General features: G+C 45.9%; 2 protein-coding genes across 2 annotated transcripts in view; one reads left to right on the top strand and one right to left on the bottom strand.

The window, feature by feature from the left end:
* The window catches only part of ZFP90 (ZFP90 zinc finger protein), a 221,291-nt gene that overhangs the window by 190,570 nt on the left and 3,201 nt on the right, over positions 1–27,520 (bottom strand). The window contains exon 2 of the mRNA XM_067019803.1: positions 21,667–21,819. The gene's annotated coding sequence lies outside the window, so the exon portion shown is untranslated. The remainder of the gene's footprint in view (positions 1–21,666; positions 21,820–27,520) is intronic.
* On the top strand, positions 23,817–24,235 carry C18H11orf98 (chromosome 18 C11orf98 homolog). Its single transcript, XM_067018665.1, is given in 1 exon segment — positions 23,817–24,235. A coding segment is annotated over 1 exon segment (372 nt). The 3' UTR covers positions 24,189–24,235.

The raw sequence follows: 27,520 nt of genomic DNA, 5'->3' as shown, positions 1-27,520 counted from the left end.
GAGTGTGTGTGTGTGTGTGTGTGTGTGTGTGTGTGTGTGTGTGCGTGTGTGTGAGATATGAAGCTGGGCCTCATTTCTGGCTCCACGCAGCTTTGGAAAGTCATCCTCCATACCCAGAGTACCCTCACTGTCTCCTGACACAGCCCCCAGCATTACTTGTCTACTACATGTGTCTGAGCACTTATCAGGCTTCACATCCTGCCCCTTCCAATGACGGCCCCCGCCATCAATGTTGGGGTCCCTAAGGCAAGAGACTCAGCACATGGCATTAACAATGATCATCTGTTGAGTGCTTAGTGTATGACTATATGTAGGCACATACTGTGCACACCACAGACATATCCTCATTTACTCCTCACAGCTGCTCTACAAACTGGTTTTGACATCATCCCAGTTTTACTGATGAGAAAACTGAGGCTTTCAGAAATGAGCTAACTTGCCCAAGGATACCCAACTATGACACCAAGGTTACCCAACCTAGGTCTGTTTATCTAATCCAGAGGTCATGCGCTTAAAACATTAAGCTCGCTTTCAAGGATTTTTTTTTTGGTGTGGTAAAATACATATAACATAAAATATACCATCTGACCATTATTTTTTAGGGTGGTTTTATTTCTTTCTTATTTATTTATTTTCAACACCTTTATTGGAATATAATTGCTTTACAGTGGTGTGTTAGTTTCTGCTGTACAACAAAGTGAATCAGCTATATGTATACATATATCCCCATATCCCCTCCCTCTCCCTCTTGCATCTCCTTCTCACCTTCCCTATCCCAACCCTCTAGGTGGTCACAAAGCACCAAGCTGATCTCCCTGTGCTATGCAGCTGCTTCCCACTAGCTATCTATTTTACATTTGGTAGTATATATATGTCAATGCTACTCTCTCACTTCATCCCAGCTTACCTTTTTTTTTTTTTTTTTTTTTTTTGGTACACGGGTCTCTCACTGCTGTGGCCTCTCCCGCTGCAGAGCACAGGCTCCGGACGCACAGGCTCAGCGGCCATGGCTCACAGGCCCAGCTGCTCCACAGCATGTGGGGTCTTCCCGGACTGGGGCACGAACTCGTGTCCCCTGCATCGGCAGGTGGACTCTCAACCACTGCGCCACCAGGGAAGCCCCCCAGCTTACCCTTCACCCTCACTGTGTCCTCAAGTCCATTTTCTACATCTGCGCCTTTACTCCTATCCTGCCCCTAGTTTCATTAGAATGATTTTTTTTTTTTAGATTCCATATATATGTGTTAGCATACAGTATTTTTTTTTCTCTTTCTGACTTACTTCACTCTGTAGGACAGACTCTAGGTTCATCCACCTCACTACAAATAACTTAATTTCATTTCTTTTTATGGCTGAGTAATATTCCATTGTATATATGTGCCACATCTTCTTCTTCCATTCATTTGTTGATGGACACTTAGGTTGCTTCCATGTCCTGGCTATTGTAAATAGTGCTGCAATGAACATTGGGGTACATGTCTCTTCTTGAATTATGGTTTTTTCAGGGTATATGCCCAGTAGTGGGATTGCTGGGTCATATGGTAGTTCTATTTTTAGTTTTTTAAGGAACCTCCATACTGTTCTCCATAGTGGCTGTATCAATTTATATTCCCACCAACAGAGCAAGAGGGTTCCCTTTTCTCCACACCCTCTCCAGCATTTATTGTTTGTAGATTTTTTGATGATGGCCATTCTGACAGGTGTGAGGTGATACCTCACTGTGGTTTTGATTTGCATGTCTCTAATGATTAGCGATGTTGAGCATCCTTTCATGTGTTTCTTGGCAACCTGTATATCTTCTTTGGAGAAACGTATCTGACCATTTTTATGTGTTCAATACCGTGGTATTAAGTACAGTCACATTGCTGTGCAACCACCACCACCCTCCATCTCTAAAACACTTCATCTTACAAAGCTGAAACTCTGTACTGTCAAACAACTCCCCTTCCCCCTCCCCCCAAGTCCCTGGCAACCACTATTCTATCTTCTGTCTCTTGGCTTTCAAGGATATGTACCGACTGGTCCCAAGCTCCCGTCTCAGCCTACACTCAGGCAACTCAGTCCTATCCTCTGTGCATGCCCTGCATGATCCTAACTCCTTGTCTTCGTTCACGCAGATCCCTCCTCCTGCAGTTTCCTTCTCCAAGCCCTAATCTTCTGGAATTCTCATCCTAAATGTCTCCTCTCCAGCAAACAGCTCCCGCCTTTAGTGACCGTCAGGGACTTGCATCATACTCAAGTGTGTAAACTTAGTACTGCTGGGCGGCAAGTTTACTAAGAGCCAGGACCATGTCCTGTTCGTCCTTTAGACCCCAAAGTACCCTCTGCAGTGCCTGGTGTGCATGTTTTCTGAATCCTTTGATTTTTTTTTTTTTTTTTTTTTTTTTTTTGCGGTACGCGGGCCTCTCACTGTTGTGGCCTCTCCCGCTGTGGAGCACAGGCTCCGGACGCGCAGGCTCAGCGGCCATGGCTCACGGGCCCAGCCGCTCCGCGGCATGGGGGATCTTCCCAGACCGGGGCACGAACCTGTGTCCCTTGCATCGGCAGGCGGACTCTCAACCACTGCGCCACCAGGGAAGCCCTGAATTCTTTAAAACCATTTCAAGCAGACAGGTAGAAGCTGCACACGAGCAAAATCATTCCCAAGCAGCAGAGCTTGAGTTCTGGAGCTTGGCACGCAGAGCATTCCTGCCCTCCCCGTGTGTAAAAACAATGGAGACATTTCTGTTGGCAGGGATACTCTTGGTGGTGTAAGGGCTGGTTCTGAGCTCAGGACCTCTCTTCCGTGGTCCCTCATTTCTCTCACCTTCAGAGATGAACTCCAGCTCTTATTAACCCCAAGCCTCCAGCCCTGAGAGCAGTCTGCATCTCTGTGTCACCATAGCCTGTTTCCTTTCCAGAGTTCATAGGAAAACTATAAACTACAGCTGGCAAACCTCCCACCTTCCTTCTAAGACTCAGACCCAGGCAAATCAAATCAAAGCAATCCACATCAATTCGGTGCTACATGGATGAGGCCAGTTGATAAGGAGATACAATGGAATGAGAAAGGATCAGATCTGTCCATGCCCAGGCGGAGCTTACAATTTATGTGGGGAGGTAAGACACATGGGAAAGCTAAGCAGAGGAAAATGAGATGAGGCCCAATTACCAGTTTCAGGCCATAGAGGAAGAGGTTCTACAAGACTGAGCCTCAGAGACAGGCATAGCACATGTGAGGATAGCCAGGCCTGAGGGTGCCAGGGCAGCAACAGGCCCGTCCAGCTGAGAGAATCTGGGACCCAAGCTGATTCTCAGGGGACCGAGTACAGGGGTACTCCTGCATGCAAACCTGAGGGACAGGAAAAAGGGTGTAGACCAGGTAAAGGGTGTGGGTGTCCCTGAGGTGACCAGCCTAGCTAGGTGGACAAAGGGCTGATGAAAAGGTTGGAGAAAAGAGTCTGAGGTTGGAAATGGGCCAGGCTGAGAAACTTGGGTCTTGCTGGGGACTGTGAGGCATCGTGGAGGGCCTGATGTGTGTGGCACTGAAGAAGGTACACCAGCCCGCCCTCACCTTCTTTTTCCCACAGACTCAGTGTTGTGAGCTGACCCCTGAACCCTGCAGCAGAGTTCCCTTTCCAGACCCAAAAAAAGCAGAAGAAAAAAATAAAGCCTAGATCCACTTGGAAAAGGGTAAACCAGCCTCTCCCAAACCTTTCTTTGATTTGCACCCAAGACCTTAAATACACCCTTTTAAACCTTTCACTCATTGCTGTTGCTTTTCTTTGAAACCAAAAAAGAATGTGTGGCTGCAGTTTGTTTTGTTGGCAGGAAAATTCCACATGCAACTTGCAGCATTTACAGGGTGGGAACTGCTGGCCTGGGAGTAGGAAGTCTGAGTGTGTTTTTTTTCTGGACCCAGGAGTTAAGGCACGTTGTGATGAGCCAGTTGGGTAACCTTGGTCAGGTCACTGATTCTTATGAAACTTCAGTTTGCTCACTTCTGATATGAAGATAACAGTACCTGCTCCCACTCAGGAAGGCTGCCTACCTTCCAAGCACATGGATTTCTGCAAGTGCCAACAAGGATGTCGGGCCAGATGAGATTCCAGTTGATTTTTAGTACTCTAAGAGTCCAGTTATCTCTCCCAGTGGGGAGTTCCAGACCCTCTGGCTGTCACTATAAGAGATAAATATCTGGGAAGGCAAATTGTCACAAGCATTTACTGTCCATCAAGAGTGGAATGGCTTCAAAGGGATGCTGTTCTGGTCTTCGCATCCATGATCACTGCCAGATGGGGGTGCTCCAGGGCATCCAGAGCAGGGGGAAGGGGGATGGTGTCTCTGTCCCCACCAAGTGCTTGAATGTGAACAGGAGATCAGAGGCTGAATAGCTTAGGAAACATCAGAGACAGGATGGTAGCTTCATGAAGAGGTAGAAATGGAGGTGTGGTGGAGAGAGGACAGAATACTAACCCAGGGCACCAGGAATCTAGGAAGAAAATGGCTGAACCTAGACCCTTACCTCACACCATATACAAAAATTTAAATGGATCATTGACTTAAATGTAAGAACTAACACTGTAAAATGACTAGAAAAAAATACAGGAGAAATCGTTTGTGGACTTGGATTTGGCAAAGATTTCCTAAATAGTACACAAAAAGCACAAGCTCTAAAAATCAATATATTGATCTAAAAATCTTCATCAAGATTTAAAACTTTTGTGCTTCAAAATACACTGCTACAAACATGAAAAGATAAGCTGCAGACTACGAGAAAGTATCTGCAAACTATATATCCACCAAAAGGCATAACTTTTGGTGGATATATATATATATATATATATATATATATATATATATAATTTTTAAAAAATAAACAAGTATAAACTTTAGCCTCCTTCTTAATGTTTCAGCATAGTTGTTACCTGGTTCCTTTTTACCACAGAAACTGTCAATAAATTCCCAGGAGGAATATATTTGAATATATATTTGAAATATAAACCTTTTGGTGGATATATAGTTTGTAAATATTTATATATAATATATAATCTAAAATATTTTATAATAAATATTATATATTATTTTAATGTATAATATATAACATATAAGTTATACTATAGTATAATTATTTTATACAGTATATTACTATAAACAACCCAGCTTTTAAAATAGGCAAAGAATTTGAAGAGACGCTTCACCAAAGAAAATATATGGATGGCAAGTAAACACATGAAAACATGGTCAACATCATTAGTTATTAGGGAAATCAAATTAAGACCACAGTAAGATACCATGACACATCCACTAGAATAGCTAAAACTTAAAAGGACGACCATACTAAGTGTTGATAAGGATATGGAGAAACTATAACTCTCATAAACTGCTGATGGGAATGACTTAACCATTTTGGAAAAAAGTTTGGCAGGTTTTTTTTTTTAAGTTAAACATATGAGCCAGCCATTCCATGCCCAAGAACCATAAAGGCATATGTTTACACAAATACTTGTATGTGAACATTCATAGAAGCTATATTTCTAGTAGCCCCAAGCTAGAAACAACTCAAATGTCCATCAACAGATTAATGGATAAACAAACTGTGGCATATTCACATGATGGAGTGCTACTCAGCAACAAAAAGGAACTATTCGTATATGCAGCAACATAGATAAACCCTAAAATAATAATGTTGAGTAAAAGAAGGTAGACAAAAAAGTGAACACACGTTTTGATTCCACATATATCCAATTCTAGAAAAAGTAAACTGATCTAATAGTGACTGACAGCAGATCAGTGGTTGGCTAAGTAGGGCAGGAAGGGCAGGAAGGAGGGGTTTCAAAGGGGCACAAGGAAATGAGTGATGAATATGTTCCTTGTCTTGACTGTGGTGATGGCTTCACAGGTGTAGACATATGTCAAACTCATCAAACTGTATACTTTAAACATGTGCAGCTTACTGTACATCAATTATACTTCAATAAAGCTGTTCAAAAGAAGGAGGAGGAAGGAATGTGGCAGCCCTTGGCCCCGTGGTGGAGACCAGTCCTCCTCTGCTCTCCTGGTTGGGTGCAGATGTGAGTGTGGGGTTTATCTACAGAATCATGTCTACTCTGCCATCTAGGTATTCTTTACCCACACAGCTATGTCTCCCCCAGTTGTTCCAGGTTTCTCAAAGGCAGGGCAGTGCCTTCGTGTCCAGCCTCTCCTGTTGAGGAAGAGGAGATGACAGTGATGGAGCAGGCTCCATGGGGAGTGGCAGAAGGGCTGGTCTGTCACTGGGACCAGTGGTGACCACATGAGGATCCTGGAGGAGTCCACCCAACCAAGCAGAGCATGTGGACTGCTGTCATTCCTGCCTTGTTTGTGGGATGTGTAGCGACTCACTCGGGAATACTCCTAACACTGCTGCAGAACTGGATGGGGCAGATGTGAGATGCTGAGCCACGCCTGGCTCCTGAAGGAACTGAACCACTGGGGCTTACCTTCAGGTCAGGGCTATCAAACAAAATGGTTATTACATAACCTACAATGAGCTGTGAAATAATTCTGGAGCCAGGAAGCCAATGCTATGTACAAAGTGCTCTTCCAGCAATTGGCTGAACCCAGATTCTAATCTTTACCACACTGACCTTATTGAAATCTCTATGGTCTGCTGGACAGATTGTCGTTCTGGCTGAGGCACCCAGAGGTTGATGACCTTGCTAAGCCAAATTCTTAGCTCTCTCCCTTCTAGAAGCCAGGCCAGCAATTTTTCATGTCAGCAGGCCTTGACTTTCTGAGGGCCAAACACTCAACTCTACATGAAGGAGTTAATTTCTATTGCATTCAAGCACCAAAAGGGCCTGCAGTGGCTATGGTTCCCATACATTTGTGTAACCCAAAGTATGAACTAGGCTGAGAATGTAATTTTCTACCTTGTTGTCAGTCCTGCCAACAACTATGATCCTCTCTCACCTCTTGTGGATTTTCCTTGATAGCATTAGCCTCACTAAAGGAAAGCTTGATTCAAAAAGCCAACCACAAAATGGACACATGTGTTGGGGTTATTTCTTATATGACAAAAGGAAAAACTGTGTCCTCTACTCACAATACTTCTGACACCAAATGTGTGGGGTTTACCCTCACATTAAGCAATTCTGACACTAACTACTTGGAATTAGTACAGATCCCAAAGGTAAAGGGCTCAGTCCCATAAGATTGCCCACCTTCAGACACCAGTCACAAGTAGTGGGTCCTCAGGTTACCCACACTTCTGATTTGGCTACAAATAGGAATTCCCATGATCCCCTCTTCAGGTTCCATAATTTGCTACATGGTTCATGAACTCAGGGAAACACTACACTTACTACTACTGGTTTATTATAAAGGCTACAACTCAGGAACAGCCAAATAGAAGAGATCCAAAAAAACAAAGTATGTGGAAGGTGCACGGAGCTTCCATGCCCTCTCTGGGTACAACACCCTCCCAGCTCCTCAATGTGTTCACCAACCTGGAAGCTCTCTGAATCCTTTCATTTAGGGTTTTTATGGAGACTCCCTACACAGGCATGACTGATTAAATCACTGGTCATTGGTGGTTAACTCAATGCCCAACCCCTCTCTCCTCCCCAGAGGTTGGAGGGAGGGGTGGGTCTAAAAGTTCCAATCCTCAAAAAACAAAAATCAAAAAAATAAAAGTTCCAATCCTCTAACCCCATGGTTGGTTCCTCTGGCAACCAGGGCCCACCCTCCAAGAGTCATCTCATTAGCATAAACTCAGGTTTGGTTGCAGAGGCTTATATGAATAACCAAAAATGTTCTTCTCACCCCTATCACTCAGGAAGGGTTTTAGAAGCTCTGTGCCTGGAACCAGGGACAAAGACCAAATATATAGGTCTTATATTTGATGACAAAGGAACTCATCACTTGATGGGACAGTGTCCTGCATGTTCCTTTAAATCACACACACTTTCACGGGCATCCACAGAAATTGCCAGCAGGTGGATTTTCAAGCGAGCCTGAGAAGTAGGCTGTCCTCTCCTCGAGGTTCTTCCGTGATTCCATTTCCTCAGGAAGTTCACCTTGACTTTGAGAAGAGCCAGGCTGCAACACGGGGTACTGGGGGGAGGGTGTGTGCATTGTAAATAGTCTGAGCTTCCTCTCTAGGCCCCACAGACCTCACTCTGCTCTCCAGCTCAGGCCAGCGTCTACGTTCTTCCCTCGACCCAGTGTCTCTGTAGACTCAGAACATGGGAGAAACCCCCCTCCTCCGGACACTACTGACTGAGCTCAGCTCCCCAAATGGTGGGAAAGGTCTGTTTTCTAGATCTCTCATCCAGGAGACAGCAGGCAACAACGCACCACCTTGTCAGGTAGCCCAGCAGATCCTCCTGGTGAATTTTAATTGAAAGCACGTGCCCAGAATGGCCACCCCAGTAAGCAAGCCAAAAATGAGTGACCTCTCTCCTGACCAAGCACCTGCACAAGGCTCATATTGGCACAGCACCTGTTTCCCCAAAGCACTTGTATTTCAACAGAACACGGTCTTCCCAGGAGAGTTCTTGTCCCCACTGGCATATGTTCATGAGGGCGTGAACAAGCAGGGCACTCAAGTCAACTACAGAGTCAGATGGAGAAGGATGCAGGCTTCTAAGACACAGGTGCTCCAGGCGCATCTGGTGTTTAACATGCACCACACACAGATGTGCATCTTAGCAGCAGAGGGTGGAGGGACATCAGGGCCCTGACCCTGAGACCACCCACCTCCCTATTTGGAACTCAGGCCCCTGTACAAATATTTATTGGGCACCTACTATGTGTTGGCACTGAGGAGTCACAGGCTAACAAGATGGATGAGGCTCCTGTCCACACGATTTCCACAGCCTCAGCCCTGCAACATTAGCTCTCAGAAATCATGAAGCAAGAATAACACTGGCCAGATTAGGCACCCAACACAGCCCAGGTGGAACCCCAGAACTCCATCCCTGAGTGAAGGGAGAGAGAACTCAGGACAGGGCAAGGCAGGGCCAGACACAGGGTAGAAGCAGCCAGCACCTCAGTCAAAAGCAAACAGGTGTGCGTGTGTGTGTGTGTGTGTGTGTGTGTGTGTGTGTGTGTGTGTGTGTATCCTGGTCAAGTTCAGTGAGCAGCCAAGGTTAGCTGAGCGCCAAGAGTATCTGAAGAAAGTCACAGGTCACACCAGGGCCTCTCCTGAAGGCTTCAGGCACTGCTCTTGGTCTTAGCAGGGCACCTCCTACACAAGCCTGGGGTCAGAGGTCCAGCAGATGGGCCGGGAGCCAAAGCTGGGCTTGTGGGGAAATAGCAAGGAGTGTGCAAGTGAGCAGAGAGGTTCAGGAGGTAGACCTAAGGGGTGGAAGGAGAGGAACAGCCGAAGTCAGCATAGAGGTGACAGTAAAGGCTGGGAGAGTGCCATGTGTCACAGCCTAAGGGACAGACTCAAGTCAGGGCCGTAGACCGATGGCTGCATCTCCCACAAGTTCCCAGCTGAGAGGCACCAGAGCCAGAGACCCTCAGTTGCTGCAGCTGGTCTCCAGTCGCTGCTTTTCACTTGCCATTTCCCTCCAAGCCATCTTTCTCAGGCTTTGGACTTCTCAGCTGTGTCACCTGTGTCCAGTCTACAACCGCTCTGTGGACTCACATCAGAGTTGAACTTCCTTGGCCTGACTCCTGAGTAGCCCTATGTCCAGCTGCCCTCTCCATCCTCTGGCTATTTTGTCTCCTACCTGATCTAACACTGGCCTCATCCCACACCCACCTGCCAAAGTATCAAGTTGACGGGTTGTAGCAGGGCTTTCCCTGACCCCACTTGATGGAGGATGGTCCGGAGGGAACATGGAGGTTTGGCAAAGTGCAGGGATTTGGGGTAAGAAACCAGGGGCTTCTCAGGATCTGCATGGGGACAGGCATGAGTTGGAGGCAGGTTCAGTTCAAGATTCAAGAGACAGGGTGGAGGGGGCTGTCATGACTGAGGTTGGAAGCCTCCAAGGAGCTGAGCTGAGGGGCTGAGAGCTGTACAGCTGGGTTGAGGCCAGGAATCTGAGAGACTGAGGGGACTCAGCAAGTGGCCGTGGACAACTATCAAACTGGGCATCTTCCTCAGCTGGGCTCACTGTGTTCTTGTCCCACAGCATCTCGGAGACACTGCTGGCCAAAGCATGCCAGATAGATGGGACAGGCCAGAGGAGGAAGAACCACAGTGACCAAGACAGCTCCGCCCTGCAGTATTTTGCTTGGTGCTCTGAAGAAAGGACTAGCTTGCTCACCTTGCAGCCCAAGCTACATTCTCCCCAGGACATGGCACTCCATGGGTATGGCACTTCAGAAAGTTTTCTTAGCTCCTGCAGGCCACACAGATACAGTTAGTAAATCTTGCCCTGAGGAATTTCAGATTAACTGCTCCCATCTGTTCATCATCCAAAATCTGCAGTGGAGTTGGGATGAGACATGAAACACATATTACGATTCAAGATCCCAGGATCTCAAACAAGGATCAAAGAGTTAATTTTGTTTTGGAAACATATCATCAACTCCCAAGAAGAATGTGGCTCCAAGCCTCCTAATAAATGAGAATGACGCTGAGATGCCAACATCCACCCACGAGTGCCATGTCCAACCATCTGCAGCTGCGTGGCACATACTGACCAGGGTGAAGACAGTGAGAAGCCCAGCGCTGAGCCGGGTTCTGCCACAATTTGCCGTGGGATCCTGGTCATATCACTTCTCTCCTGGCTTCAGGCTCCTGATCTGCAAAACACTTCCTGCTGTGTTGGGCTGCATGGGGGAGCCTTGCCCACTGAGTGCTGCTCACTCTAACTAGCCTGATTTCCCGGTAAAGGCTGTCTGGGCCGTTCATCTTCCCCCATCAGAGAAACTGAACTTCTCTAAACCTCTATGGCTCGTGGACGGCCCCACCAGCGCAGAGCACTTCAGGGGCTTGCCTCTGAAAGCAGCCGCTTCTCTCCATGTGACCCTGAGGGACCAAGGACAGCTGAAAGGAGAACAGAGAAAGAAGAAGCAGACCAGAGGGGTGTTTGCCCTCAGAGGGCGCTCGGCTTCCTTCTGCAGACCACAGGGCTCAGTACCACTAGGCTCACTGATCTTGAGAGGGACAGAGTGTTTGAGCTGGACAGCTTCTGTGGCTTCTCCACTCAGTGGCCTTGGCCAAATGACTGTTCTGCTCTGTGCCTCAGTCTCCCCACCTGCCAAGGGGCTCAGTTGTGAGGATTAAGTAAGGATACATGTTAGACAAGTGTCATAAAACAAACACCCCACAAATGTAACTTTTCTCCTCACTCTCCTTCTAACCACCTATCACCTCATCTCCAGGCAGGGAAGCAGCTGCTCTGTTGCTCTCAGTTTACCAGATGACAAATTCAGAGGCTGACTGCCCAGGCTCTGGGTCAAACAGTTAATGAATGGCTGTAAAAATGTGTAGTTACATTACGAATAAACAGAAATTTGGGTGTTTCCTGTTGCTTCCTTGTAATCTATTATTTTTTCCTAGCGAACTCTATCACCAGCTGAAATTTGGAAATCTAGTATTCTGGAAAATTTTAGTGGATAGGAATAGTAAAAAACTATGTTAGTCCAAACAACTTTTTTTAAAAAAGGAGAAGAATAAACAAAACTGAAACTAAATTTATTTTTAGAAATGCCTTTTTGAAGGCAAATACTTATTTTTAAACAGCAAGAATATGAACACACATGAAAAGGATTTCTCCTACGAAGTCTTTAGCTGCCCAACCTCGAGAAATCCCAGAACTCTCTTCAAGTTTTCCATTCTGATCCAAATCCAATTTCAGTGCTTTCTACTCATATTGAATGGAATACGAAATTAACTTTTCTATTCTAAATAACATTTGTTGAGAAAATAAAATCTTACAATTTTAAAAACGAATTTGTTCAGAAATATTTTAAAACTAGCTTTTATGCTATTTCTTACCATGCCTTATTATTGTTTGGGTTGGAGTGCAGTTCTGTTAGTCAAAATTGCCTTACTTGCACTGATGATTATCACATTGACTTTATACTTCACTAGATTAGATGAGGAGCCACACATTGGATGAGCCAAACAGAGCTGTAGCTGACTTAGTCTCTAGAAAGAGTTTCCATACTTTACCATCATATGGGTTTTTTTTTAATTTACTTATTTATTTATTTTTGGCTGCATTGGGTCTTTGTTGCTATGCATGGGCTTTCTCTAGTTGTGGCGAGTGAGGGCTAACTCTTCGTTGTGGTGCACGGGCTTCTCATTGCAGTGGCTTCTCTTGTTGAGGATCATGGGCTCTAGGCATGCAGGCTTCAGTAGTTGTGGCACGTGGGCTCAGTAGTTGCGGCACACAGGCTCAGTAGTTGTGGGGCATGGGCTTAGTTGCTTTGTGGCATGTGGGATCTTCCTGGACCAGGGATCAAACCTGTGTCCCCTGCATTGGCAGGCAGATTCTTAACCACTGCGTCACCAGGGAAGTCCCTTTTTTTAAAATTAATTAATTTATTTATTTTTGGCTGCGTTGGGTCTTCGTTGCTGCATGCTGGCTTTCTCTAGTTGTGACGAGCAGAGGCTACTCTTTGTTGCGGTGCCCAGGCTTCTCACTGTGGTGGCTTCTCTTGTTGCGGAGCACAGGCTCTAGGCGCCCAGGAGTTGTGGCACGTGGGCTCAGTAGTTGTAGCACACGCGCTTAGTTGCTCCGCGGCATGTGGGACCAGGACCAAATCCTGGACCAGGGCTTGAACCCGTGTCCCCTGCATTGGCAGGTGGATTCTTAACCACTGTGCCACCAAGGAAGTCTCCCGTCATATAGTTTTAAACATTATTTTGGTACCTGGGCCTAAGCAACATGTCTGCAAATGTAGTGAACAAACATACTGCCACACTGAGAAACAGAGAACCAAAAGAAGAATCAGATCAAGTGGCTGAAGCCACTGAGGAACAAAAAGAGGAACACAAACTCCAAACAGACACAAACTTGACAACTGGGGGACCTTTTCACAGAAACCATGATGCCTATGTTAATAAAACTCAACATACTCACACTGGGTCCTCTGCTAATCCGGAACAGGGCAGGCGACAGGATCTTGGGCACCTGGGTTTGAGGGGTGTGGCAGGCAGGCTGGCTTCATGGGCAAGTGACCAGTGCAGTTGAAACGGGGCCCTGCACTCCAGATTTAATGCTGTGAGGTCATCATCTCAAAATCCTGAATAATTTTGTCTTTGAGTTTGTGTTTTGTAATTGAAGTCTGATGGGACAACAGAGCATGTGCCAAGAGCTGAGCGCCTTGATTCACTCGAGGTCACGCCTCCCTTGGACAGGTCCCCACCACCTGCCCACCGCTCCCACCCAGTGGCCATGCCTGCACTGGTAGGGGTCTGGGCACAGGCGCAGGAGGGGTCACGGTTGGGTGTGTGTGCCATGTCATGGGGCAGGGCCCCAGGCACTATGAGGGGCTGCACTTGAGCTGTGAGTAACCCCTGTGCCTGAGGAAGCACAATATTAAATAACAAATTAAAAACAGTGTTACAGGTTGAGAGAGAAACTGTGGAAAAAAGAAAAAAGCTTTTTCCTGCTTTTTGAACACTTCCCACATATTATGTAGCTGGCCCTGGCAGCAGGCACTCCTAGAGGAGAAACTTCCAATCCTGCAAAAGTTGGAAACAGCCTCACTGTGGATCGTGGGGACTTCTCTGAGCAGGGTTTAAGAGAGAGGAATGCCAAAACTGAGAAAGGTGGCACTTTCTTCTTTACCTTTGGTTTAAAATGTTGGGGACTGTGACTGCATGCTGGCGGGACTGTACATTGTACAATCTTTGGGAAGCCCAAGATGCACACACACCCTAAGGAAACTCGGCATGTGTGCAAAGGAGACAAGTATGAGAGCATTACCACAACATTGTGGGAAATATCAGAAAACTAGGAACAATCTTAATGTTCGTCAGCAGAACAGGTACAGTAGTATATCCATGCAGTGGAATGCTTTAGAGTAATGAAGGCAAATGAATTAGAGCTACATGTGTCAACATGGAAGACTGAAACATAACATGGAGCAGCCCTGTGGGCGCATAGCCTTCATGAGCCATGCTCTATGTTCCCCAGGTTGGTTGTTCTGGGCAGGAAGGGGATGGCCCCCTATGGTGAATGTGAGAATCACATACAAGGCTTGGCTGCATCAAATCCACCAAGGGTCCAATGCCCGAATTTCCACTACTAGAAATTTAATCTTCTGGGTCAAGGTTGATGTGCTGTGTTGGAGATCAAAGAGATCTAATAGTTTCTGGTTCTACAGTAAGTACTCTGCTGGGCAGCCACTGGCCACAGCCAAAACCCTTCTCACTAAAAATCTCATGGGAAGACGCTGAGGCAGGAAGGCTGAGCAGCAGGGCCAAGGGCAAAACTGGGGGCACACCAGTAGTTAAGGACTGGTAGAGGATGGGAGGTCAGAGGAAACAGCTGGGAAGCATCAGGAGACAAGAAAAGCCAATGAAATCATGAGTTTAAGGAGGCATTACAGAAACTGACCACATATCACAGAGGTAGGTCAGTTCAGGTGAAAAGATGTCATTAATAATTTGACAATTTAAAAGCCTCTGGTGGCCTTAGCAAGGGCAGTATTGGTAGAATGATGGGGGTAGAATCCAGACTTGGTGGGGAATAAAAGAAGCCAAGGAAATGGAGGCACAAAATGTGGGCTACTTTCAAGATGCTTGTTCAAAGGACAGGGTGGGAGGTGCCAGGGAAGAGAAAGTAAAGTTAAGGTTTTCTAGAATGGGAAAGAATTATGCTTGTAGGGTGAAGGAAAGAACAGGGAAGGATTAGAGAATCAGAGAAAGAGGATAATTTATGGAACTGGGTCCTGGAAGAGGCAAGAGAGGGTGGGAGGGAAAGCCTAGGAGGAAGGTTGGTCTTGGAAATGTCATGTGGATCCTGTTAGAAGCAAGGAAGAGAAGAGCTGAGAACCTGATATACTCCACTCTCCCAGGGCAGCAGACTTTGCGGGCACTGGAGACAGAGACAGCAGTGGGGTGGACAATTTGAGGACAGTTGGACAAGGAATCAGCCACCATGGGGAATGAAATTAATGTCTGGCCAGGTATGAATAAAAGGACTGGCAAAGAGCCGGCTGAGTTGGAAACGGGCTAATCTCCGTGGTGGTGCTAATTTTCTTTTGTCCCAGTAGAGCTTGACAGCTCTGAAGCCCCACAGAGAAGATGGAAGGCTGGATGATTCCAGGCGGGGGTAAGGCAGAGAGGGTGCAGCTGGACATGGGGCTTAAGGCCACCGAGAGTGCTGGTTAGGTCACAGCAGCTCTGGGAACAGCTGGGGCTGGCAGACAAAAGAGACTTCTCCAGTTTTCTTTTTCATAAGAGACAACAGTCTGTTGTTGTAACTTAAAAGACATTAAATAGAAAAGCCACTTGAATGACTGGAGTTGATGTTTTCAACACTGAAGTAGCAATCTGCACCCCACCTTGTTTCTGGGTCACTCACCAGGGTCAAGTGACTTCTATGGGCACACGACCTTGCCAGGCTATGACTCTGGGCCTCAGGTCCACTCCACAAACTCAGAGGTAACAACCAGATGAGATTCTTGCCTTCACTTCCCACCCGTGTGCCAGTGACTGGTACCGAAGGTGCTTCAAAAGAGAAGTTTACAAGTTTCTAAAATGTGGTATTTTGGTCAACCTGATGAACCATTATTGAAAGAATGACTGGGTTGAAAATTACTATGTCTAGTCATTGCTTTTTGCACAGGGACTTGCTGCTGACCACTGCAGCAGTTTTAAAACCCTCTTAAACATCTTTAAGCAATTTTATCAGCTTTTCAGAATTTAGAGAAGCGGTCTTTTTGTGCTTTATAATTTTTTAAAAAATTATTTATTTTTGGCTGCGTTGTGTCTTCGTTGCTGCGCACGGGCTTTTCTCCAGTTGCAGTGAACGGGGGCAACTCTTTGTTGCGGTGCGCGGGCTTCTCATTACGGTGGCTTCTCTTGTTGTGGAGCATGGGCTCTGGGCATGCGGGCTTCAGTAGTTATGGCACACGGGCTCAGTAGTTGTGGCTCTCAGGCTTTAGAGTGCAGGCTCAGTAGTTGTGGAGCACGGGTTTAGTTGCTGTGCAGCATATGGGATCTTCCCGGACCAGGACTCGAACCCGTGTCCCCTGCACTGGCAGGCGGATTCTTAACTACTGCGCCACCAGGGAAGCCCCCGCATTACAGTTTTTAACTCATTTTCAGGCAATTATTCCTGCTCTGCACTGTTTATACTCATTAAAAATCAGAATTACCTAAATATTCAACAACAGGACTTGTTTATAGTTCTCTTTTTTCTTATTAGAAAAGCAATGCATGTTCATGTCAGAAAAGGTAAACATGTAGGCAGGTAAAAGAACTGAAGGATGTGTGGACTCCCTCCCAAAGACACCACTGCTAGTTAACACCCAGGAACAAGCCTTCCAGCTCCTTCTCTAAGCCTGTATATTGTGGGTTTATACCATATTTACCTTTTGCAAACACTTATAATTGCCTTAAGGAATCCAGCTCTCTAGGCTCAAGTCCCCAATCCACCCACCCCTCAACACACACACCCACCCACCTGCCTGCCTTGTGTCCTAGGGAAGGAGTTTTGGAAGTAAGAGTTGAGGGTGCCATGACGCTAACTTAAAGAGGAGGAGAAAGAAATTGTGGGCTCTTCTTGGAAGGTGAAATGGCCACGTCTGCTTCAGGGACTGCAATGCCCTCACTGAAAAATCATGTTAACAACCACCCCCGGACATCTGTGAATAATCTGGAATTAAAATAACCTTATAATTTGTGCTTTTGGAGAGTTCCACAAAGCCATGGTGGGTCCCTCAGCCGGGGACACTCAACTCATAGCTGAGTGGAGACAGTGAAACTTGAACTTGAGCCATAACAGACTAGGAACAAAGTTCAAAAGATTTAATGAACTACAAAATGCCAACAACCATCCTGAATGATTGTTATCCTGAAATAACATAGCAAGTGTGCCCTTTTCCTCATGGAGCATCCCAGGGTGCCCCAACTTGGCCAGCTTAGGAATGAAAGGATGTGCTCCAGACCCCCAGAGGTGCTGACTTCCCCAGCCACAGTCAAGTTCTGTGATCCCCGTTCTTTCAGCCTTCAGTACAGGAAGATAGACTTGTGGAGTTTCTTTCATGCCCCCAGGACACAGCAGTGGGCCACATTCCCCATGCAGTCTCCAAGAAATTGACAGGTGAACTGGCCTCAGTGGGCCCTGTGGTATATGGAGGGAACAGAGGCCCAGACAGACCATGATTTTCATCTTGGTCCTGCCCCATTCCAGGTCTTGAGAAAGTTACCTAATTTCTCTGATTCTCCAACTACTTGCCTATAAAATAGGGACCCTGGTAGGATTATGAGGACTAAACTAAGGCTGTGTAGGAAAAAAACCTGGCAATTCACCTGGCATATAGGTGGTGCCCAGTGAGTATTAAATCCTTTACCTCCCAGCCCAGTGGTCCCATTAGGCTTTTCCAGACTTGCCACAGCCAAGAGCATCCCAGAGACGGGAGTGAGCAACAGTCATTCATTCAAGAAACATTTACACAAAGTGCCTGTGTGCCTAGCACCCTAGAATATCAACTTCACTTAAAGATTTTTTAAAAATATTATTTTAATATTAAGACAAATATCAGGGAGAAGAATGCAAAATTTGCATTAACTTTAAAGAAAAATGTGAGTTATTTGGCCCATGCCCCAGGCTTCCTAGGAATCCCATATAGGGCAGCTTGAAGGTGCTAAGTTGACCAAGAACTTGACCTCAGGTCCAAGTCACACAGATCTTCACATTTTCCTGCAGTGAGTCATGAACCAGAAGTGCTGTGGTCCCTCCCTAGAAAATCAGGGTGGAAAAGAACTGGTCCAGAGAAAACCAGCCAACTACACCATGAGCCCTCACTGTGTTCACAGTTCCCAGAGCCTTGCTTACACAGCCTGTCTTTCTGAGAGTCATCCTTGGGCCAACTCTTCCAAGATTATCTCAACTTCAGTTCTTCAGTATCTTTGGAAAAGATACTCCCATTTCTAGGAAAATATCATGAAATTTGCTGTATGTCAAATCCGGGACGTTCAGCCAGGTCAAAGTTGTTTTCCTCACTTGCTTCCCAGTCTAGCCTCCTGCACTTCTAGGGTCACCCTCCAAGGTCAGATTCTGGGATGTAAACTGGAGGTGACTCCATCCATTTACCTTTGCTCCCTGTGCCTTGCTGGACTCAGATCTGTGGGCTCCTCTTAGCACAGGTCGACCTGGGCTGGAAACCAGACCTCCCTCTTTCACCTTCTCATCATAAAAATGTAGCTCCTTCACTGAACCAATCACCATGTCAGATGTCAGCTAATTTCATATTCGATATAAACAGAAAAATAATAGCCATAACCATCTCTGAATAGTGAGAATATAAGTGGTTTCTAATTTCATCACTTTGCTTACCTGTATTTTCTCATTTTCAACAATGAGGTGTATTTTTTGTGTACAGAGAATGAGAAGAAAATGTAGAGACTAACATTCCTCTCACTTAGTTGTTTCCTGGTAGATTTACATTCTGAATTCAAGCTCAAAATTCAAAGCAGAAAGTCACAGAATGTTTTTCCATAGGATAGGAGACTAGAAATCCAGTAACTCCTCCTTGCTCTTCACCAAGCTGAACCAAATTCCAGTTTATACTTAGGTTTACCAGATCAAAGGAAATTGTTTTTGAGGCAGGATTATTTATCAAATGTACTTTACATATGGTTATGAATCAAAATCACAACAAAATCAGAAAAACTACTGGTGAGGTAATACAAAGCCATGGGCTGGGGAGATCACATTATTCTCCAAAACAACTTAGTAACCTAAGGAGGTGACACTGGATGTGAAACTGTATTAGTCATTCGTTCAACAAATATTTGTATATTCACTGTGTTCCAGGCACCATTCTAGGCACTGGGGATACAGCAGTAAACAAAACTAGCAAAAATCCCTACCCTCAGGAAGCCTGTATTCCAGTCAGGGAGACAGAAGCAACAAAAACCTTAGCTTAGTATTAATACTGTTTCTGCTGTTTTGACTGTTTTTCTGCCATTTTTCTCAGTGAAGGAGAACTTTCTCCCAAGTCCCTTCTACAGCCAGTGGCTAGGTGGACTATTTCTTGACACAACCCATTCAGGAGTGGGACAGACTGGATCCTAGTATCTTTATTTTTTTTTTTTTTTATTTTTTTTTTTTTGTGGTACGCGGGCCTCTCACTGTTGTGGCCTCTCCCGCTGCGGGGCACAGGCTCCGGACGCGCAGGCTCAGCGGCCATGGCTCACGGGCCCAGCCGCTCCGCGGCACGTGGGATCCTCCCGTACCGGGGCACGAACCCGTATCCCCTGCATCGGCAGGCGGACTCTCAACCACTGCGCCACCAGGGAAGCCCCCTAGTATCTTTAGAGTCAAGGTAACTAGAGAATTAGAGCGCTACCCAGCCATGATCTTCCTGCAGTGATTGTCCTAAGGACTTAGCTGATACAAAATAGTTCAGATATTCCCAGAGGAAGAAGATGAAGTACCCCAACCATGAATGGAGTAGAGAACTGAGCTGGAACACTGGGAGACCAGGAGCTGCCACAGTGGGCCACTGGGATAAGCAGAACCAGGAATAAGACTGACTTAGGGAGAAAATTTTAGCTCCATATAAGAGAAAACACTTCAACAGACAGAGCTGCCCCACAGTGGAATGGGCTGAAGGAAAGGCAATTCTCAGGGTCTGCTGGTGAATGACAAGCTCAGCTCTGCCACTTACTGACTGTGTGACCTTGAGCTAGTCCTGTAACCTCTATGGGTCTCAGTTTCCTTGTCTGTAAAATGGGAATTATAATGGTACTTAGTTCATGGAATTGTGGTGAAGATTTAATAAGAGGAAGCATGTAAAGTGCCAGCATACTACCTTAGACACTGAAAGGCAGGACCATGGTCCAGGCCCAATACATGACCTCTGGCTGATTTGGACACATCAAGATCTCAGTCCTCCCTGGAGGTGCACCAGGGTACTGGGCAAAGGCAGGGATCAGGCCAGTAACAGTGTTCAGCGTTCAGGGAATGCCCTAAGGCAGAAGCACCACCCCCCCATACACACATTGAGCCAGGCTGATTTGGGAGTGATCTGGGGTTCAAAATAGCAAGTCCCCAGAGAGGCTGTACTCAACATCACAAAGCTCCCAAGGGCCCATTAATGACCATGGCAGCAGTGCCAGCCTCAGTCCCACTCTGGGTCATCCAGGGCTGATGGACTTAGATGGCAACCTGTGAGGCAGGACTCTAGAGGCACAGCCAGGCAGGGCTGGAGAGCTCCAAGCCACAGCTCAGTGGGACGAAGGGCAGCCTGAAGGCAGCCCAAGATGGAATCCCAACCTACTCATAAACCCTCCTGTGGGTCCAGGTGGGGGGCATATTCAGACAGGTTTCCTCTTGCACCCCAGTGAGGATACCCCAGGGGCAACTGCAGAGCCACAGGTGACCTGCTTTATAGCCTAGCCCCACCTCCTGGCCCTGGCTTTTGGTAATGGCCCAAGGGTAGGAGAGGGCAAGTAGCCAGTCCACTTGTGTGTGCCCAGCAGCCCTCTGGCAACTGCCATCTCCATTCCAACGGCCTTGGGGTCAGTGGTCAGCCTTTAATTGTTGAGCCAGTGTCTAGCCCACAAGTTCCTGCCATCACACCCTCCCACCAGCCAGCTTTCCAGGCATGTCTAAACCTGTCTGAATTCTCAGCAGGTAAAGAGCTCAGGCGAACCTCCCCCCATTCCCCTCATGCCCACTACTTAAGTATCAAAATCCCAAACAATAATATCTTGTATATGTGTGGTGCTTAGCATTTTTCAATTCAGTTTTCATATCCTGTATGTAGCTCACAAAATCTCCAGGAGAGTTGAGACTCAGACTTGGAAGCACACAGTCAGGAACAAGACCCCAAACCCTAACTCAGCAATGGTCTAAGAAGACATCATCATGACTACAGAGTCTAGCATACTGTCCCTGCTACCTACACCACAGACACCCTTATGCTCGATGGTGCCCGTAAAACTGCTGTCACTGGAAACTGAGATTGCACCCATCAAGTCACTAAAAGGGTTGTAAAGCAGACTCTGCTCCTTTGCTGTCACTGGCTTCCAATTCAAAACTGGTGAGGGGTGGCATGGGGATGGGGGGCTTGTCTGACTGGAGAAGCCTGAGCCTGAGGCCGATGCCCAGGCCTTAGCTGCAAAGGAAAATGGCTCCACCTCATGACGCATGGAATTCCTCAAGCACAGGAAGGAGGCTCAGCTGCCAGGCAACCAAAATGAGTGAAAAATGTCCAACTCTGCAACTCATTCAATCATCACACCAACACATGAAGTTGTCAGAGTGACTCTTATTATCCCCATTTTAGACAGCAGGAGTCGACCAGGGCAGCTTCTCTACCAACACATTGAAATAAAACAGGGAGAAAAGCAAAGTCTTGTTTTCAGGTTTAAAAAGATCAACTGCAGAAGTGTGGGATAAGAGGAACTAGTTTTGGCTTCAGGTCATGTAAAGAAGTCTTAGAATCTCAGCTGACCTTGAGCTTCATTTGAACCCAGCTAAAGAGGTTGCTGACACAGCCATTGCAGACTTGTGAGTGGGACAGTGTCTTGGCCTCTGGGCCTGCCAGACTTACCTGGGGTTGACCACTCTAGTCTGGTCACATATTTGCAGAGGTGGGCAGCCAAGGTAGAGAGGTTCTGTAACATCTGGTGCGTGGACACTGCTGCTTCAGAGGGCAGAAATGGGGCCACACAGGAGCCACAGGGACTGCATGCCAGGTCAATACCTGTAGAACAGGGCAAAAACAAGACAGGCTTCCTTGTGAGGTGGTGAGGTCCCCATTGCCAGGGGTATACAAACAGAGGCTGGAAAGCCATCTATCAGAAATTTTAGTTGAACTGGATGATAATACAGTCCCCTCCAACTCTAAGATACTATAAGCCAACAATGTGTGCTAAACATTGGGCACCATCTACAATCACCCTCCAAGAGCCTCCTAGGGACCCACTGAACTAAACAATGACAAAAGAAGAAAACCAAAAATATGCACTCTTACTAGACATCAATTATATGCAAAAATAAAAGGAAAGGTCATTTTATATGTTACAGGAGCCAAAACTGAAAAGTAATGTCAAGTATTGGAGAGGTTGTGATAAAGCTGGAACTCATACTGGCGATTGGGTAAAATGGGTACCACCACTTTTTGAAATCAATGTGGCAGATGGTATCAAAAAACCAACAGCGGGACTTCCCTGGTGGTCCAGTGGTTAAGACTTAGCCCTCCAATGTAGGGGGTGCAGGTTCGATCCCTGGTCGGGGAGCTAAGACCCCACATGCCCCAGGGCCAAGAAACCAAAACATAAAGCAGAAGCAATATTGTAACAAATTCAATAAAGACTTTAAAAATGGTCCACATCAAAAAAAAAATCTTAATGAAACCAAAAGCATATTTAATCCTTTACCCCAATAGCTGTGTCATTTGGCAATCTACCTTAAAGAATAATTTGTAAAGGGTAATTGGTATATATTTGGAGATATTCATTATATCGTTATTAATAATAAACAAAAAGTCTTAAGTAGGAGAGCAGTTAAGTATAGTATGGTGTTTGATGGAATATTAGGCAATCATTACAGATGGTGTTTATAAAGAATCTCTGTTCCTCGAGGGCAAGTCCTGCATCCTATTTACTACTGTAGTCCCAGCACTGTCTGGAACATAGAAAAGCCTCATTAGCTATTTGTTGAATGAATGAGAGAATGAACAATTGAGAAAAGAATTCAATCTTAGCAAGGGAAAATGCTTATTACATATTGAAAAAAACAAGCAGAACTCAAAATTATACCTCATCTATGATTTCCAGAATATGAAATATTAAATACATGTGTCCTACATGTGGACTGCATGGAAAAATAAAAATAGATGCTAGGATCATGTACTAGGGATGATAATGTTATTCTTATTCATTCACCATGTTTTTCTGAGTACCTGTTATGTACGAGGTGCTGCGCCATGTGCTGTGAGTAGAGCAGTAAACAAAATAGACACAGTCTCTACCCTAAAGGAGAGTTCATTCTAGTGGGTTAATGGAGGAGTGAGAGTGGGGAAGAGACAGACAATAAACAGATAAGTAAAATAATTTATAATATGTCAGGTGGTAGTAAGGGCTATCAGAGAAAAAAAGCAGGAAGGGGGGATAGAGAGTGCCAGGAGAGGAAAGGCTGCCATTTTATATGGGATGTCCGTGAGGATATCTAGGGAAGATCTTTCAAGCAGAGGGAACAGCAAGTGCAAAGGCCCTGAGCTCAAAGTGTACTTGATGCAATCAAGTAATAACATGGAGGTCAATGAGCTGAAGCAGAAGGAGCCTAGGAGATGAGGCAGAGAAGCTACAGGAGTCAGAGTGCATATGGCCCTGTAAGCCGTCATAAAGACTGAAAGGTTTGCGCTCAAAGGGACAAAGAAACCACTGGAGGCATTTTTATGTGACATGATCTGACTTATGTTTAAAAGGAATCACTCCTTTTATAAGAATATTTTATGAAATTTTAAGATGAAAGGAAGAATTTTAAACAATGGACAGATTATCATAACATTCATGAGTTGATTCACAAAATATTTTCTGAGCACCCCCTGCTTTAAGGGGCTGGAATAGCAGGTCTGTTTCAAGATTACAAAGACATATCAACGATACAAAAGTTTTTGGTTTTTCTTTTTTTGGCCATGCCGCGCAGGATCTTAGTTCCCAGACCAGGGATTGAACCCAGTGAAAGCACCGGGCAGCAATGGGTGCTCCGGGGGGAAAGATCAACCAGCCGCGAACGGAGCTGAAGAAGAAGCTATTCAAGTGACGGCGGGTGTTGAACCGGGAGCAGCGACTGAAGCACCAGGTGGTCGGGGCTGTGATAGACGAAGGGCTGATCACGAGGCACCACCTCAAGAAGCGGGCGTCCAATGCATGTGCCAACATTACTCTGTCTGGGAAGAAGTGCAGAAAACTCCTCCAGCAGATCCAGCCTGCCCAGAGAGAGAAAGCAGCCATGGAAGTGGAAGCCCCCCTCAAGTCAACCAGGACTAGTGAACCACAGCCCAAATCAAAAAAGAAGACAAAAGCCCCACAGGATGTAGACATGGAGGACCTTGAAGATAAGACCTAAATCTCACACCCCTTCCACCAGAAGATTCTCAGCTGGAGCCAGGAGGACTCGATAGTTATTTCAGAGGACTTTGGAGAAAGCGTTGCTCCTTTTTACTGTCCCCAGATTCCCTAATGGCCTAGTGACCTGCCCTGGAGGGATGTATTGAGAGGAAGAGGGTAGAAAATAAAGATTGGAGAGGGGGTCCTAAGCAGTCAACTCCATTTGTAATAAAGCCCTAGCATTCTCACTGAGATGTGTGTGATTAAGTGTAGGAATGGGGATAGGCCATGAAAAGGGGCTGTGAGTGTGGAAACAAGACAATTGGGAAACAGGACCCACAGTTCTTACTTGACCAAAGGCAACAAGAAGCCACTCTCCTTGATGGCCCTGTCTCCCCAATGAGTGACACTCTAACTTTCCATTTCTGACAAAAATAAGGTGTTCTGTAGAGATGGCAGAGGAGGTAAGGGTCTTGATACTGGCCCTGCCACCTCCTCTGTGTGACCAGGGTGGACAAGTGACCGTGGTTGTCTCTGCTTCCTTTGCTGGATTATATTTTTAATAAAGTGAACAATATTTTTCCCTTTAAAAAAAAAAAAAAAAAAAAGCACCGAGCCCTAACCACTGGAACACCAGGGAATTACCCCCATACAAAAGTATTTTTAAATAACACTGCTTTAAAAAAAAAAGACAGAGATTGTTCAGAGCAAAACTGATTTTGTTCTTTTTTCTTTAGAAATTACAGAGGTAATTTTGCTCAACTAACATTTAGATGCACATTTCATATTCTATACCAAGTCCCTTAATTATAAACTGAGCTGCTGTTTGGGAAATCCTAAAGTTGGCTGCTTATTTGACTCGTCTTAAATATCTCATACACAACACTTCTGCAGCAACTCACTATCCAACATTACTGATAGGAGACCCTTGTGGCAAGTCTGTATGTGCCAGCAAGATTATCTGAAAGACTAATAAAATCCTTGTAATCCTTTTCAAGGATGCAGAAAGGAAAATGGCTATATTTCAAATTCATGGCATTCCAAAAGCATGAATTAAGCTCTAAACTCTACATTTGAAAAAAAAAAAAGTCAACATAAGTTCTCTAATTTATGTTCTAAACTGAGAAAACAAATAGTTGCTAAGAAACGAAATTTGCAAAATTGTTAAACACGTTTTCTAGTTGATATGCACGTACTTAAAACTACAAGCTATACCAAAATATAAATGCAGGAATCACTACCATTGAACTTGGTTGATAAAACTTCATCATGAAATCTGGAATTGTTTTTTGGTTTGGTTAATTTTATTTCTAGACATTCTGCCTTTTAGGTGTATATAAAACTGATCATGTGTAGATGATGTTGAGATGATACTTCTGTGAAAATATATGAGAAAGCTTATTGCTTCTCTTCCTCCTTACCCATCATGCCCTGGGTAAGAGGGCTCCTTCTTAGCTCCCAACATCTTGATTACTGTGACATTCATGTCAGAGTGCTCTGCACCCTATCCCTCCTCCTGGCCATCACCTGTTAACTTCTCACTCAATGTACAGTTTGGCAAAGGGCTACCAGACTTCCTCTCTCCTTCAAAGCAGTCATCCTGGGCTTCCCTGGTGGCGCGGTGGTTGAGACTCTGCCTGCTGATTCAGGGGACGCGGGTTCGTGTCCCGGTCCGGGAAGATCCCACATGTTGCCGAGCGGCTGAGCCTGTGCTCCGAAACGGGAGAGGCCACAACAGTGAGAGGCCCGCGTACCACCAAAAAAAAAAAAAGCAGTCATCCTCCTGGTAGACTTGCCAATGACCCATCCAACAAATTTGCCTTTCAAACCCTTGATCTCCTCTGTCCAATACAGCCACTCTGCTCCTGCCCATAGCTCCTCTACCTCTGACCAACATGCCTGCCCTCCCTGCTCTTCTCTCCCACCCATCACATCTATTCTCTCACTCGGCTGAGAACCACACCCCTCCAATCTTTCCACTCCATTCTGGCTTCCCCTCCTTCCTCTTGGTGGACTACCTCTTCCACCTCTCTTGTCAGCATCTTCAACTTCCTTAAAGAATTGTCTCCCTTGTCCAGCAAAGCCCAGCCCTGGATCAGACTCACCAGTAGCCTTCTCCATGCCTATCTCAGGGCTGATGGGATGCTGAAGAAAGCCCATACCTCATAGATTAGTGACCCCACAAACCCATGGCCTCCAGCCTCAGCAGTCCCTCACCACTGCCCTGCAGTCTCTGTGGGTTGCTATTAGCTTTCCCTCTTCTTTTCCATAGCAGCCATCTTGAACATTTTCCTCTTTCTCCAAGCTTCCCACCCCATCCCATTTCCTCACACTGAGTAGATATCCTTGCCTCCCATCACAAGTAATGGCTATCAGGTGTGAATTCCCTCCATTTCCTGAGCCCACCTCCCAACTACCGACCTACCAAACTGCTGACCCACCTGCATCTCCAACTCCTTCCTTTCCCGTGTCCCGCCTGAGGCTCACTCTGAACCCCACCACCTCCCATCCTCTTGCTGACCTCACTTCATCCTTCAACCCTTCTCTTCCCTGTATCCTCAACCGTCCATATACGGGCTTTTCCCCATGAGCATTTTGAAATGTCCGAATCTCTCCCAACTTAAAACTGTCTCCTAACTCTACATCCTTTCTGGTTTTCTCTCCTCCCCTTCAAAACCACTAACAAGAGTTATCTACATCCACTTCCCACACACTCAGACTTCTGCCCCTGCTGCTCCTTTGAAACTACTCTCTCCAAGATTGCCAGTGACCTCTGTGTTGCTAAATCTGGGGTTCAATTGTTCAGACTTTGGCTTACTAGACTGTTCTACAGCACGTCACTTCACTTCCTCCATTTGGCTTCTGTGGCACACCATTCTTTCGTTTTCTTCCTATCTCTCTGTTCTCACCTTTACTTCTGGGCTCCTCTTCCTCTATTTGCCCCTTAAATGTTGGCATTTCCCAAGGGATTTTGGTCTTCTCTTTCACCCTCCTTACTGAAGGATTTCATTCACTTCCATGGCTTCAGTTATGATGTATATGTTAAGAACTTGATAACTTAAGGTTCTTTCTCCAGATCAGATCTCTCAAGGATGACAGGCTCTCAGGCTCCATCTTTTTGATTTGAATTAGGTTCAGGGTAATAGTCTCCCTGATTGCTTCTTCTTTGGCCATGAATTAATTACTCCCATATATTAAGGCATTCTCCCAAGATAAGCTCCAAATCGCCTAACGGACATCTCACCTGATGTTCCACTCACCTCAAACTCACCTCCTCCTCTTCCTGCCTAAACCTATTCCTTTACTATTCCGTACCTCAGAGGAAAGCACCACCATGCATTCGCCTAGTTA

This window comes from Kogia breviceps, chromosome 18 (genome assembly GCF_026419965.1).
Source record: "Kogia breviceps isolate mKogBre1 chromosome 18, mKogBre1 haplotype 1, whole genome shotgun sequence".
NCBI lineage: Eukaryota > Metazoa > Chordata > Mammalia > Artiodactyla > Physeteridae > Kogia > Kogia breviceps.
This window is presented reverse-complemented; position numbering and strand designations above follow the sequence as displayed.